At 51.6% G+C, this 12,394-nt stretch overlaps 2 protein-coding genes across 10 annotated transcripts in view; both read left to right on the plus strand.

The window, feature by feature from the left end:
• The first annotated feature begins 1,795 nt into the window (after positions 1–1,795).
• NCMAP (non-compact myelin associated protein) lies at positions 1,796–7,962 on the plus strand. 3 transcript variants are annotated; one of them, XM_058819852.1, is made up of 5 exons: positions 1,796–1,892; positions 1,995–2,600; positions 6,432–6,659; positions 6,784–6,868; positions 7,295–7,962. In XM_058819852.1, exons 3-5 carry the CDS (start codon positions 6,575–6,577, stop codon positions 7,434–7,436), a joined length of 312 nt encoding a protein of 103 aa, XP_058675835.1. In that variant the 5' UTR covers positions 1,796–1,892; positions 1,995–2,600; positions 6,432–6,574; the 3' UTR covers positions 7,437–7,962. The 3 variants fall into 3 exon arrangements, with proteins under 3 accessions (XP_058675835.1, XP_058675837.1, XP_058675836.1); XM_058819854.1 differs by lacking the exon at positions 1,995–2,600 and having other exon boundaries at positions 1,815–1,892; positions 6,435–6,659; XM_058819853.1 differs by lacking the exon at positions 1,995–2,600 and having other exon boundaries at positions 1,838–1,892.
• A 2,681-nt stretch (positions 7,963–10,643) lies between these two features.
• SRRM1 (serine and arginine repetitive matrix 1) overlaps positions 10,644–12,394 on the plus strand; it is a 17,621-nt gene continuing 15,870 nt past the window's right edge. For all 7 annotated transcript variants that reach the window (XM_058820012.1, XM_058820014.1, XM_058820010.1 and 4 more), the window contains exon 1: positions 10,644–10,749. In XM_058820012.1, the coding sequence (XP_058675995.1) occupies positions 10,729–10,749 (21 nt within the window). In that variant the 5' untranslated portion in view covers positions 10,644–10,728. The remainder of the gene's footprint in view (positions 10,750–12,394) is intronic.

Here is a 12,394-nt window from a genome sequence, read left to right on the forward strand (position 1 = left end):
CACCTCGTAAGGCTGTGTCACTTCCTGGGGGTTGGTAATGCTGTAGTAAGCCTGGAGTTAATTCAGAGTTATGTTTTGTCCTTTGATGTCCATTGACTTCATCAGGATTTTATGGAGCATCCCAGAGTCTCCTTTGGTCCTCCTTTAATGGGATAAGCTCAGGGTTGGTGCCACAAACTGGGTCACTGATGGTGACAGCAGAGCTTTATAGTGACAGTGTATAAACATTTATTTATCCATTTAACAGTGTATAAACCTGGTGTGTGCCTCTAGCTGGTAATAAAGGGCTACAAATTTAGGACTGGTGAGGGACAAACCTTGGGAAAGTCCCACCCTCCCTCTCTGCTGTCACAGAGGCTTTGGGAACTCACATTTGCTTTTATTTGGGCTGCTGGCTGGTCACAGGGGCTGCTGCCTCCCTTCCTGTACTACTTAAATCTAGTTATTAATTATTTTATTAACTTCCATTCATACCTCTTCCCAGTTATGGCTGCTGACTGCTGAAAGAAGCCCCTTTGCTCTCCAGAGATACAGCCCAGGGAAGGTTTGTGGCTGGAAACCCCTCCTGTTCCCAGGAGAGCCTTTTGCTCCTGCTTGTTTATGCAGGATGGGACAGTCACTGTAAGGAAATCAATCAAGGGAAATTTATTCCCTTGGAAAGGTGATTGGTGAGTAATCCCTGCTGGGATTTCAGTCTCTGGTTTTAAGGAGCTGCATGGGCTTCAGTGGGATTGTGGCGGAAGTGACTAATGTGGGTCATTATCTGTACAAATCATTTGCTAAATAATTGGACCTGAAAACTCTGGTTTCTGGTGGAAAAGCCTCTGTGGTTGTGTTCTGTGGGTTCTGTGTGGAAATCAGCCTATGGTGGACACCAAAGTGAAGCATGAGCTGTGTTAAGGGTACAAATGTCTCTGGAGGAGGAAAGGGAGAGCTGCAAGGTAAGGAAGGACCTCATTTTTCATCCCAACTGGACTCTGGTCTTCCCAAGAAATCCACTGGAAATGTTTATGGACCATCAGGACCCCCCTGTTGCTGCCTTCCATAGGGAGGTGGGATTCTGTAGGGAGCAGGTTTTCTCCTGTTTCAGGTTGCATTCTAAGGGAGGTGGGTGATGTGGCTCTGGCTGCAGCTGGGGCAGCTGAGATGGAGAATTGGGGGAAACATCTCCTGCACAGCAGCTTGACAACCCTAAACCACGAATGGAGCCTGAATGAGGGCTGTGGCTTGTTCCTGTGGTTTCCTGGTTTCCCTTGGGAGCAGCATCAGGCCCAGGCAGGGAACAGATCCCTTTTTAAAGTGCGATGTCCACAGGAAAAATCCAGACAGGGACTGTGATCACACTTCTCTGGAGGATAAAGCCAAGGAAGTACAAGTTAAAGGCGAGGATTCCTTTCCAGTTTGATCCATTTGATTTCACTGACGAGTGGACAAAACCACTCACTCTGGGCTGGATGTGCCTGGGGATCCCAAAGTGCCTGGGAGACCTTTGGGCATGCGAGAGCCACAGAAACCGGGCTGTCCCCAAAGCCTGGGAACTCCCGCTGTGACACGGGGGTTTATCCCAGACCCCTCCATCCCCTCGGCCGCTGCCCGGCGGGATCAGGGGCACCGCAGCCCCGCACAGGGCCAGGGAGGCGGCGCCGGGGGCCGGGCCGGGCCGGGCGGCCCCGGGGAGGCACCTGCGGCGGCGGGGCTGTGCCCGGGCTGCCTCCGGCCGCAGCGGCACCGGGCTCCCCGCGGCAGCGGCGGGGCGGGGCTGGGCTGGGCTGGGCAGCTCCGCGCTGGGGAAGGGGCGGGAGCGGCGGCGGGGGCAGCCCCGCAGCCCCGGCGGGCGGACGGAGCCGGAGCCGCTGCGGCAGCGCCGGAGCCCCGAGCCCGCAGCATCCTCCGTGAGTAGCGCCGGCTGAGGGTCGGGTGTAGGAACCGCTCTGAATAACTGGGGATAACTGGAACCTTTCTGCCCTAAAACTCTCTTCCTTTCTGCCCCAAAGCTCTGCTCCTTTCCGCCCCGTTCCAAGCGCTGGTGGGAGCGCAGTTACTCCGGGTTTGTGTGCAAGGCAGTGTGGATGTATCATGGGAAACGCGAGTTCTTCATCGGCGCCTCCAAACCAGAGGGAAATAGAGAGCAGATGTCCTCGCACGTTTTTCTGTTCAGCTGCTGCTCGAGCAGTTGTTCATTAATCGGGAGCCCGCAAGGGACGGCACTGGGACCGCTCTGGCGCGGTTTCCTCCCCACAGGAAGGGAAGCCCGCATGGCTGTTGAAAGCTCATTCCATCGCCGGCGGTGTCCTTTCATCGCTGGGAACGCTGAATCTCTTGTCCTGACTTATTCAACCCTGGCACTATAAATATGGGTTTGTCGTTGGTTATTTGTTTGTGGGTTTGGGTGGTTTGTTTTTTTGTTTTTTCTATATTTTTTTTTTCTCCAAGCTGCTGAGCAGTGTGCTGGAAAGAGCTGGCAGAGTAATATTTAACAGGAACAGAACTCGAAAGCTCAGAGCATTGTGTTACAGTTCACTGAGTGTCCCCAGCACAGAACAAAACTACACTGCTTGCATTATTTGGGAACACACCGAAGCTGCTGACAGGTTTAAATGGTAATTTCTGGTTTTTCCTGGTAATTAATGTATTTAATGCCCCAGGAAGTCCTTGCTAAGGGAAGCGTAGCTTTTTGTAAACAGCTTTCACTGATGGGGTGCATTGTGCTGGGTGGCAGGAGGGGTTGATTTAGTGATTACAAACCAGGAGACAAAGGCAGAGCAGAGACCAGTGACTTCAGGGTCTGACAGAGTTATTGTCCCTCTGTGGGTGCCAGACGGGGGCACTGAGGGTTTGCCAAGGGGTTCTGGTGGAGAACAGGCTGCGAGAGTGAGGTGTCAGCTGCTGTGTGTGTCCTCCGGGCTCTGCACAGGGAAGGCGCCTCACTGATTCAACAATAGGCAAGAAATCCTGGGGCTGCCTCTGAGCTGCTCTGAGCACTGAGAGGAGCTGCATTTCTGTGTGGAGCCTTTGTGCTGTGTACAGAATTCTTTACATATAGAAGCACAGAACAGGTTGGCTTTGAAAGGACCTTAAAGCCCACCCAGTGCCACCCCTGCCATGGCAGGGACACCTCCACTGTCCCAGGTGCTCCCAGCCCCAGTGTCCAACCTGGTCTTGGGCACTGCCAGGGATCCAGGGGCAGCCCCAGCTGCTCTGGGTACCATGTGCCAGGGCCTCATCACCCTCACAAGGAAGAAGTTTTTCCCAATATCCCACCCATCCCTCTCCTCTGACAGTGGGAAGCCATTCCCCCTTGTGCTGCCTGCATGAAAAGCCCCTCTCCCTCCTTTTTATATGACCCTTTAATTGCTGGCTTTAAAGAAAACCTAATTGGGCAATGTGCAGTTCACAGTCTGGTTTAGACACTGCTCTGGATGAGTCAGTGACAGAAGTCTATCAAGTTTATATTTCCAGGCTTTAGAAATGAGGGTGTTCCTTTTGGGGGTCCTGTTGTCACTTCTTGTCACCTGTGGGAGCTGAGGGGTTTTGGTGCCTCTCATGATCTAAAGCAGGCAGGTAAAATTACTGAGGGGTTTTTAGTTGGTGCTACTGCCCAGAGCTGCCTGCAGTTTGTGCCCCTCTGTCTTGGCAAGGCAATGAACTGCTTTTAATGTGTGTTTTAGCAGCAGCTCAGCCTGGGCAGCTCATGCCAGAACCTGAGAAAATGCTCATGTGAAGGTGCAGCCCTGACAGGGGGACACTCAGGCTCACACAGGGAGGGTTGTTTGCCTCAGGCCACTTTCAACCTGGGCTTTTCTTTCCTCCTTCCTCCCTTTCTGGAGCCTCTCAAGGTAAACCCAGGCACGTCCAGGTCTCACTGAAGGACATAATGTTTTCACTATTCCCTGAAATCACAGCTTGCCTCAATCCCTGGCGGTGTTCCCGGGGTGCTGGGAAGGTGAGGGCAGGAACAGCTCCATGCAAACCCCACCTTTTCCCAGGTGAAAGCTCTGAATCTGTGTCCTCCTAACCAGCACCTGCCTTCCCTGGCAGGGAGCTGCCTCTCCAAGTCCAGCCACCCAGGAAAAACCCTCAAACAATCCCCTCTGTTCCCTGTGGCCCCTCTGCTGTAACTGCCAGGTGCTGCTGCCAGGTGAGCTCTGATCCCCATCTCCTCACAAACAAACCCAGCCCAGCAGGGCAGGGGCAGCAGAAGGGAGGCTTTGGAAAAGGGGGCACTGCCCCCCTTGCCAGAACAACCCATCCCCTGTATCTGCCAAGGTGTTTGAAATGGAAACGTGCCCAAAGCTGAACTTTATGGAAACATTTCCAGCTCCATAACGTGGGGATGCAAAAATAACCAGCAGTGTGGAGAGTGAGAGTGAATGAGAGGCTCTGAGAGGCCAGGCAGGTGTGTGTGCACAGGGGGAAGTGCAGCCCTGTGTCATGGACAAAGAATGTCCTGTGATTACTGTATCAAAGTCCACTTCTTCTCCCCTGCTGAATGGCTTTTATCCAGCACTCCTGATTTTCCAAATGTTTTTCTGAACAGAGTAGAGCCCAGGCTGAAAATCAGTAGGTTCCCATGGATTTTGCTGGGCTTTTCTGGGTCTTTCTTGCAGCAGAGGCTTGGTCAGGTGTAACCTGCTGATTCACAGGGCAGGAATGGAGCTGGGACTCCAGGTAAGAGCAGGACTGGCACCTTCCACCCTGGCTGGAGACACTGACCTTGCAGCTCACAAAGCAGAAAAATCTCAACCTGCTGTACTTTTCAAACTGCACCTCAGATTGGTGCAGCCTGCTGGATAAATTCATCCCTTTCATAAACAGGTGGTTTCACTATGACAATAAAAATTCTTTGGGTCTGGGTGACTCATGCACAAACAGCTCCCCATTCCCAAGGTGGTTTGAGAGGGAAGGTAGGAAGGATGAATATTTCATGGCTTAATATTAAAATATTCAGCCTTATTTATTATGGAGTTTTTATTTTGGTAGCCAGAGGAGGAAAAAAAGGCTTCTGTAGGTCTGGCATTTGCAGTGCCCGAGTCAGGAGCCACAGGGTGGGAGCTGGATGTGGCTGTTTCTGAATTATGTCCATAGAACACTTGCTCAGCTTTTCATGAAGAGTCTCTTGAGCCTCTGCTGCCATTGGTGAAACCCTTTTCCATATGGGAGGATGGGTGGGAAGACAGGAACAGCTGTCCCTGAGCTCTGGGGCTCCCAGGTCCCTCTGAGGTGTGAGCCCTGTGCTGGATAATAGGGCTGGGCAGAGTCTAAACACAAAATATTTTAGCTGATGCTCATGTTGCTGAATTAACTTGGCCTCGGCTAAACAAAGGAATCATTCACTCATAGGAGAATGACCCAGTTACAGGCTTGTGGCAAAGTTATTTTGGTTTTTAGATTAAAGGAAGAAAACCAAACTTTTAACTTGAGAGGATTGGAGATTTGAAGAGTGGCCCTTGCAGTTCTGATCCTGCATCCTAGTCAGACACCAACCACTTCCCTTCCTGCTGCCTCCTGATCCCTTTCATTCCTCACTGACCTGCTCTGCAGGTTTTTAATTGGTATTAATTTTTATTACCAACTGATTTCCACTGAATTATTTCTAGCTATTGTTTATCTTGTGCTGTGTAAAATTGAAGTTACCATGCCACAATATCCCAGGGAGCACCAGAGCCCTGCCTGGCTGTACTGAGCAGCATCTGGAGTGGGAATTCAGTTCCATATCAAGTTCTGAAGGATAATTTACTGTTCAAGGGGCAGCTGGAGTGTCCCAGCTCCAGAACTGGGACTGGGAGCTGAGCTGGTTCCAGAGGGCTCTTTGAAGTGCTGCTCACACCCCTCTCGGCCTGAAGGAGCCCTTTAATGGCTCGGGTTTCCAGGGACACTTGGAAAACCCTTTTAAAACCAGCAAACACCCCTGCTGCTCTTTCCAGATTCAGTTTTACCCACCAAAACACAGGCATGTTTTCAGCTGTGCCCTTGGAAGTTCATCCACTGCAATAACAGACCTGAGCTGACACTGGGCTGAACTCACAACCTCCTGCCACAGCCACGTTGCAATATTCAGGGGCTGCTGTTTGTCCTGACACTTTTGGAGCTCCAAGTGAAGGAGCTAAATGGTTTTTCTTCTCCATGTTTGATGAATGAAGCTATTTTAAATTCTATTTAATAATAGAGGTTTTAAACCTTTCTGTGATGAGTTTTTCCCTTCCCTCAAGACATTGCTGCATTCTGGATGCAGAAACCTCCACACTCATTTGCTCAGTGATCTGAATCTCAACCAGAGGTGATAATATAAAATCCCAAAGCACTTAAGATACATTATTGTGTTTGTACCTTATTTTTTTCTATTACCACTGACCAGGGGATATTTTGAGGCGAATGGCCCAAGACTGTACCAAAGTTTCCATCATACCCATTTTGAATTTCCATTCCTTCAGCAGGGCCAGGTTTCCACCACAATGAAAATATGAAGAACCCCGGTTCAGCGAGCCTTTGGTGGGACGTTGCCTAATTAGCAGTGTGAAATTTGGGTGAAGATTTTGGGAATTCACTCCTTTTTCCCCTCTGCAGCCGATTCAAGATGACGACGGCCACGCCACTGACCAATAACACTCAGCTCTCAGTGAATGTGACCACAAAGTCCCAAGAACACAATCTCTATCAAAGTAAGGCAAGGACTGGGGTGGTGGCTCTTTTTGGTTTTAAGTGGACTTTGAACTTATCAAACTTCAAACACTACAGTGACAACTTTGCAAACATGGCTTTTTTCCTTTCCTGCTTCTCTCCCAGGCTCTGGAGCAATAGTTGCTGCCATCGTGGTGGGGGTGATTGTTATTTTCACAGTGGTTCTGCTCATCCTGAAAACATACAACAGGTACGTGACCAAGCCAAAGCAGCATGAACCAAAGTCCCTGCTCGCAGCTCACAGAGCATTTCAGGGCTTGCTGCTGAAAATTTCCAGGAGAATCTAAGCACTGAAGTGCTGATTGCAGTGAATCTCACTGTCAGGGCTCTGTGGCTGGATCTTAGGAAGCACAAAGAGCTCCCTGATGGGGGCTGCATGGTGGGAGTTATTTTTAGGGATTCCTGGTGGTGCAGGGAAGGTGTGAGTGTGCACCCAGGCTGCCACAGGGAGAGCTTGATTCCTCACTTCTCAGAGCTCACATGCTCTGGGAGACTTTTGGTACCTTTGGGATAAATCCTGGCTTGGTTTGACTGTGTTGTGTGGGAACCTCCCCAAAACTTCCCCTGGGAGAGGAGAGCCCAGCCCAGGAGCCAATTCCCCTTTTACCTTTGCCAGGCGCATGCGAGTGCGGCGGGAGCTGGAACCCAAGGGCTCCAAGCTGGCAGTGCCACCTCCTGTGGGGCACAGCAGCCACAGCCTGGCCCAGCAGCCCTCGGTGACCTTCATCCCCGTGGACATCCACCTGCAGAGCAGGTAACCAGGAGCTCCCTGCCAGAGAAGAGATGGAATTGTTACCCCATGGAGCTGGGACTGCCCTGGGAGCAGCAGCCAGCTGGTATTCCCTCTGGGAAGTGACAAACCCTGGTTCCCAGCTTTGGGAGCAAAAACCAGAGGTCTGGACACTTCTGCTGTGACTGAAATGACAGCTGGAGGTCTAGGATGGCAGTGAGGCCTCCTCTGGGTCTGGATAAACCAGGAAGAGAAGATGCCCAGGTGTTGTGGAGCTTTTGCTCCCTCAGAGACTCTGCACCCTCTGTGTTCTGCTGAGGAACTGGAGGGAAAGTCTGGACATGCCCCAAACCCAGCTGGGACCTGAGTTTGTTACGAGTTACATGCAAGAGGTTTGTGGATTATTTTATACCTGATGGGTAGTACAGGAGGTATCAAAATTGTATTTATCTTTGCTCATATTTCATGTTTCTAATCTCAAATATGTACAGGTTCTCATTTTCAAGTATTTTAACTGTTTCTATAAACTCTGTAACTCTCCATTTCTGAAGGAACTCGGTGTCTGAGGGGTTTCACTCTCAATCCACGTTCATGGCTGGAGCTGTGTTAGAATGCTCAGTCTAACACAAAATCTGAGTTCTTTAACTGACAAAAATAAGCATGGAAATAGAAAAACCAGCTTGGACAGAGCAGGGGAGGCTCAGTGCAGCCCCAGTTGCCACTCACCCTGCAAGGCTTTGTTCCCTGGTGCAGCCCAACTATTTTTAGCCATTTTTTATTCTCAAACCAACCCGAAGTGAGGCTGTTTTGTGAGTGTGAGGGCTGTGGGTGTGCAGCAGTGGCACAAAGGAATTCCCAGGGACACTCAGAGCCCACGGGCTGGGAACACAGAGCACCATTGTCACACACTCACTGCCAGATTGTCTGAGATTTTATAGTTTGTACTTTTTTCCAATAAGCTTGGATCTCTTGTGCAGGTCGGTTTAACTAGCTGGTAATTTTTATTGTGCAGAAACTAAATTCAATTACTTTGCCATATTCTTTTTTGGCTGAAACTGGAGCACGGTTTGGATTCCAAACCAAATATTGAGACAGCTGTTTGTGAAGTTTCTGAATCTCCTTGTGAATATTTCTCCTGTCCAGGTTCTTTACCTTATTTTTTGTGGCAGGGAGAATTGATTTAAGAATTCAAAAGGGACAGCAGATGCACATCTAATTCTTTTTCCAAAAAAATATAAAGGAGCTGGTTTTCTGTTTCTATCTCTGGATGTTCTCTGAGCAGTTCCATGGGATCAAAATCAAGATTTTTGGGGAAGATAAGCCCATCTTTACTGTTGTTGTTTTTAACATCCCTAGCCAGACCTACTTGTAGCACATTTTGTTTACTTTCTATTTGCTTTGTTTAAAGCCAGCACAGCTCACAAGCAGAGAAAGCAGAACTATTGCAAGCAGCTCCAGTTTCACAGAGTTACTATTGCTGGCAGCAGAATTGGCCGCTAGGGCCACACCAGCATTGCTCCAGCTGAAAAATTCAAATACCACTAAAATCTGCATCCCATTGGCACCTCCTGGGAGGCCCCACAACCCCTCCTGGCAGCCAAACCCAGAGCAGTGCTGAGCAAGCAAAACACCTTCCCAAGGAACAAAAATCCCTGCTCTGTGCCATTTGCTGTGCATTTCAGCTTTCCAGGAACAATCCCACACTCTCCCTGCCCTGGGAACATCAGGGCTGATCCAGCCTGTCCTGATTTGGCCCCCAGGTTCCACTTCCAAGCTCACAGATTTTGGGAATGCTCCCCTTCAGCTGGCCCTGCCTTGCAAGAATCAATTGTTGGTTTTTCCCTCCTGAAAGTTCTACAGGATCTTCAGCAGGTCAGATCCTCCAGCTGGAATTTCACTGATTCAGATACTCTGGTAAAATGTTTAATTTTTCACTGCTGGGTGAGTGCTGACCCCAAAACTCAGCTCTCCCCCGGATTTCCATCCTCCTTGTCCCAGCAGAGAGCATGGAGCTCCACCTAGTGTCCTCCTGCCTTCCCACGCGCTCTAAACCTTGTTCCTCAACAGAAACATAAAGCAATTCCAGCTACAGCTGTCGCCTTTACTAAACTCACTCATCCACAGTGCCAGGGCTGTGGAGCAGCCGAGTCAAGCACTGTCCCAAGTTTGGCCATGCAAGACTTAGATCATTACAAGTCTAAGCAGATAAAATATGATTATTTCCCTTGGGTTTTATTCTTGAGCCCAATAACCAATTTATTTCCCAAGAATGTGTCTGTAATTCAGCCCAGAAGGAGCCACAGAGAGCAGTGACCCACACCAGTCACACGAGTTTGTCTGGAGTGGGATGGGCTGGAGAGCTCATGGCTTCTCCTCAGGACCAGAAAGGCAGGGAGCTGCTGAGGGGGTCCAGTGGAGGCCACAAAGATGAATCGGGGTCTGGAGCATCTCCCTGATGAGGAGAGACTGCAGGAGGTGGGCCTGGTTATTCTGGAGGAGGGAAGGCTGAGGAGACCCCATAAACCGATAAAATATCCCCAAGGGCTCTCAGAGGATGGTACCAGGCTCTGTTCAGGGACAGGACGAGAAGCAATGGCCATAAAATAAAACATAACGAGTTCCACCTCAACGTGAGGAAGAACTTCTTGCCATGAGGGTGGCAGAGCCCTGGAACAGCCGCCCAGGGAGGGCTGGAGTCTCCCTCTGTGGGGACATCCCCAACCCACCTGGACGTGTCCCTGTGCCACCTGCTGACCCTGCCTGGGCAGGGGCTGGGCTGGGCCATCGCCAGAGGCCCCCTCCAACCCCAACTCTTCTGTGATCTCTTCGGAGCCCTGCCTTGCGCCCAGTGACCTCTGTTATTCCGGGAAGGAGCCGAGGGGCGTTGCTGAGGGGTCGCTGCCGGGGGCTGAGGCGGCTGCGCCCTCACGATCCGGCCCGGCCCCGCCGCCATCCCTGAGGGAGCCGCGGCCGTGAGGACACCGGAGATGTCTCGCGAGACACCGACATCGGCAACAGCTGCGGGGGCCAACATCTCGCGAGAGCGTGACTCACCGTCGCGCTCCCCACGCGCGAGCGCGCCGGAGCAGCCGCGCTCTCTCATTGGCCCGGCTCCCGCGCGCGCGCCGGCGCTCCGCCAATCAGCAGGCCGCGCAGGGAAACCCTGCGCTGCGCGTGCCTGGCTCCGCCCACCCCCTCGCGCCTTCCCTCCCGCCTTCCCTCCCTCCGCCCCCCCACACCCCCGGCACGGCTGAGGGGGCGCGCGGTGCACGCCGGGACGGCAGCGCGCGCCGCGGCCGGGAGGAGGCGGAGGAGCCAAGATGGACGCCGGGTTCTTCCGCGTAAGTGCCGGCCCGGGGGGCCCTGAGGGCGGGCGGGCGGCGCGGCGGCCCCGCCGGGGCGCGGGGGGCACCGCCCGGCCCCGCCGCAGGCCCGCGCTGGAGCCGCGCTGCCCCGCGCGGCGCCGCCGTGCCCCCCCGCCCCCGCCCTGCGCAGGCTCCTCGCCGCGGAGAAAATGGCGGCGGGAAGAGGCCGCGGCGGCGCGGCCCGGGCGGCGGCGCGGGGATCGAGCGGCTCCGGGCCGGACTCCGCACGGGGGGAGCTCCGCGGGCGCCCCCGGGGCTGCGCTCCCTGCCCGGGCTCCTCACGGGGCTCCGAGCGGCCCCGGCCCCGGCGGTCCCGACCCACGCGGGGCCGTGTCACCGCCGCGGCCCCCCAGGCGCGGGGGGACAGGGGCCGAAGGGCTCTGAGGGGCCAGCCCGGGTTTGAGCTGTCCATGCTCTATAGGGGCCACGGTCAAAGCAAATAAACAACCCTGCCCCTGTGTTTATTGAGATTTTTTTAGAGGTTTTAAAGGGTATTCATAGCTAAAAGAAGTTGGGCTGTATTCGTACGTTGGTATTTTGTTTTTAATCCTTGAGTTTCTTCTCTAGTCTTAAAGCTGTGCTGCATTTACTGCAGAGACCGTGAAACCTACGCAGGGTCTATTTCTTTTCGTCTTTTTCCTCCATTAATTGAAATTACCTTTTCTGGGGGGTTTCCGTGATAATTTTTGAGAACCAATCTAAATTTCAAGGTTCATTCATTTGTTCAGCCCATATTATTTTAATTTCCTGCAGCTAGGGTGCTTTTAAAATACAGCAGCGCACATAACCCCTCCCTTAGTTCAGTTCTGTGTTCATGGACTAACTTGAGAAAAATAATTGCAGATTAATTCTGCACTTGTTCTAATGCAGCTCTTAAAAGGTTTACAGTTGATTGACAGCAGGATTACTGGGGCTGAAAACTCTGGATTAGAACTGTAATATTCTTTTAAACTGGCCTGTGGAAGGTGGCATTTTATAAAAGCCAAAGCAGCATGGCACAGAAATGGGGCTGTGAACTGTTCTGGTTTTATTCTGGGTTCATGAGGAACCAAATGTGAAATGACAGAAATGCAGCAGAGCAGCAATTTGGATTCCCCATACCAAGCAATTCCTATTTATAATTCTGTCAGTTCTTCACATTTCTGTGAAGTTTCAGTGCAAACTTATTTTGTCTGTCTTTAAACTCCTGCAGCCCCCTTGCTTTGTCCTGTTTGGTTCCCTTTGCTCCCTGCCACGTGTTAGCAACAAGAAACTTCCATTTCCCTTCTGAGTTGTGAAATAATTTTCCAAAACCCCAAAAGGACATTGAGTTGTTGAGTGAACTGGCAAGTATTGTGGGTTGTTTTGTAAGCCACACACAGACTGCAAACGTTGTAAAGAGTTTTAATCCTGGCAGTGCCTGTGCCACAGCCAGACTTTAGGATTCCCATGGTCTGGAAGAGTAGCTGGGAATTGTCAGTGGATTGTTCCCTTTCAATACCTGATGACTTTGCAATGTGTTCTATTGCTAATTCCAGGTGCTTTCTGACCATAGTGAATTTACAGTTTGGGGTTTTCTCTTCTTTATTATAATTCAATTCCTTGACAGTTTATATTTTTGCTTGTGCTGAGCCCTGTTGTT

This window comes from Ammospiza caudacuta, chromosome 25, assembly GCF_027887145.1.
Source record: "Ammospiza caudacuta isolate bAmmCau1 chromosome 25, bAmmCau1.pri, whole genome shotgun sequence".
NCBI lineage: Eukaryota > Metazoa > Chordata > Aves > Passeriformes > Passerellidae > Ammospiza > Ammospiza caudacuta.